This window comes from Penaeus chinensis, chromosome 16 (genome assembly GCF_019202785.1).
Source record: "Penaeus chinensis breed Huanghai No. 1 chromosome 16, ASM1920278v2, whole genome shotgun sequence".
Lineage (NCBI taxonomy): Eukaryota > Metazoa > Arthropoda > Malacostraca > Decapoda > Penaeidae > Penaeus > Penaeus chinensis.
The window spans coordinates 8,158,406-8,160,905 of NC_061834.1; the positions used below are offsets into that span (position 1 = coordinate 8,158,406).

The following is a 2,500-nucleotide window of genomic DNA, read 5'->3' on the forward strand; positions in this document are numbered from 1 at the left end:
AATGTTTGGAAAATATTCTGTAGGCCTACAAGAAGTTGGTGTCCTTGTTATGTTCATGATAAGGTGTCAGTTATTGAAAAAAAAACTTACATGGGAATTTCATAATGTAACGCATTCTTGTATAAGACATCAAATAACAAAAATTAATGAAATGCTTGTATAATACCTCAGGATGACTTTGAGGAATACAAGAGCATCTACAAAATACATCGAAGAAGTAACCTAAACGTTTATAGGATCAAGGGAGTAAATTAAACATTCAAAAATATAGGAAATAATTTAAACGTTTCAAGGATCGAGAAAATATCTTTAAAGGATCGCAGGAGAGAAGATTCCCCAGAAGGATGATCAACGCAGGGTTCGAACCCGACCTGTGCCTCGAAGTCGGAGGAACCGGCTCTCACGAAGAGGAAGACCCACGTCCTCCTCCTACAGTAGGAACCCAAACCGACAACAGCCCGACGATCCTGAGCTCCTGGAAGATCCTGAGGGCGAATAATACGGTCCCCGGACTCAACACTTCATCAGGATCAGCTGTTTCCGACTACGTGGTGATCGAAACAAGTTCGTGGGGTTTCGACGCTTCGACTCAGACCCGAGACGCCGAACTCTTCCGTTACAGCGAGGCGAAGGTCAGAGACATGGTTATGGCGTGGCGCATGATCACCCTCTTCCTGCCATGCACTTGGTATCTGATCATGTACGTGACGGATCAGCTGACGGACGTGGTTGTTACGGCGGAGTTCTGTTCGTCGGGGGAGAGCTGGTGGTGTGGTCTTTCGGTGACGTTCCTGGTGCTGCCCAGCCTCTTCATCAGCGGATACGCCTACGAACAGTGAGTTTGTCTCCTTTCCTGCGTGTGTGCAGTTGCCCCCCCCCCCCCCTCCAAGACTCTGTTCATGGAGAAATTAATAGTAGCAACGGTCTAGCTCTCTGTACTCATATGGAACGTATAATGCGTAGCTCTGAAACCTAATAGCATTGCCAATCCTAATTATGATTACTGTTACTTTTTATATCCTTGTTTATTACGTATGAGATGTAGGAAAAAATGGGGAGGGAGGGAAAGGGTGGGAAGCAGCAGAGAACAAAAGAATAGAGAGGGAGGAAGAGAGAAATGAGGGGGAGAGAGGTAGAGAGAGAGGGGGAGATGGGAGGAGAGAGAAAAGGAAAGGAGGAAGAGAGAAAAGGGGGCAGGAGTAAGAGAGATAGAAAGAGAGGAGGGAAGGGACAAAACAGATAAGACAGATAAGGGTAGCATGAAAAATATATCATCGAGATAGCAAGAGGAAGGCCTGTAAAGATTAACAAAGAGTTTCCGATTCTCATAAGATACCATAAACCTGTCTCTTCGCCTAGTGTTTTTTTTTTCTGAACGAAAATGACAGTAGCTTTGGAGAGAAAGAGAAAGAGAGGAAGGGAGGGAGGGAGAGAGAGGAAGAAAGAGGGAGGGAGAGAGAATGGGGGAGGGGGTGAGAGAGAGAGATAGAGAGAGAGAGGGGGGGAGGGAGGGAGGGAGAAAGAGAGAGGGAGTGAGGGAGAGAGAAAGAGAGAGAGAGGGAGGGAGGGAGGGAGGGAGGGAGAGAAGAAGAAAGAGAGAAAGAGAGAGAGAGAGTGAAGGAGAAAGAGAGAGGGGGGGGGGAGGGAGAAAGAAGAGAGAAAAAAAGAAAGAGAGAAGGGAGGGGACAAGTAGAAAACGAGACATAGAGCAGGTAAAGGAATTCAAGACAGATAGCGAGGTAGCGAGAGAAGGAAAGGGGAAAGAGATGAGGCAGGAACAGAAATAAACATAAAATTGAGTATTTATGAAGCAATTAAAGAAATAACTTTCTTTCTGTTTATATTGCTATTTGTCTCTCCATCTCTCTCTCTCTGTCTCTTTGTACACACATACACACATATGTATGTCTACAAACATATACAGATATATATACGCGTACAGGGTATAAACTTGAAATATTTTTCTTATTTTATAATTTACAAAATCGATTTAAACCTTGTGCTTACTTTATCACCTACATCTCCCCCTTCATACTCTTATTTATTTATTTATTCATCCTTTTATGTATTTACTCAGTGTTTTCTTTTCATCTCGTTTATCTAAGGACATTTAACTAGAAATTCCTTAAGACTTCTCCAGAGATGAACAAAGGTTAATAGGCTAGGGATCGCAAAGCATCATTTCTGTAGTCATTATCGTGTTGTAGATGAAGCCATGGTTTAAAAATATATGTTTTATAACGTCTTACAATGACATGTATGATTTGGTCAATATAAAAGAGAGAAAGGACATTAGTTTCTTCTTTTTCTCTCTCTCTCTCTGTTCTTTTAATGGTATCCTCTGGAAAAATAGATTATCTTGGGGCATATTAAACACAATATTGCACGTTCATAGTTATAATCATCAGAATATACTTCATTTCAACTAAACACTCGTGATTGTTAGGCACACAACAGGAGTCCCGTCGGTGAAATGTCGATAGCCAAGCAAAAGCCCAGG

General features: G+C 42.5%; 1 protein-coding gene across 2 annotated transcripts in view; it reads left to right on the forward strand.

Moving 5' to 3' along the window:
• LOC125033560 overlaps nt 1-2,500 on the forward strand; it is a 27,169-nt gene that overhangs the window by 317 nt on the left and 24,352 nt on the right. Inside the window, exon 2 of one of the 2 annotated variants that reach the window (XM_047625167.1) lies at nt 172-835. In XM_047625167.1, the coding sequence (XP_047481123.1) occupies nt 345-835 (491 nt within the window). In that variant the 5' untranslated portion in view covers nt 172-344. Of the gene's footprint in view, nt 836-2,500 lie in introns of both variants that reach the window. The other variant, XM_047625168.1, reaches the window with a different exon arrangement.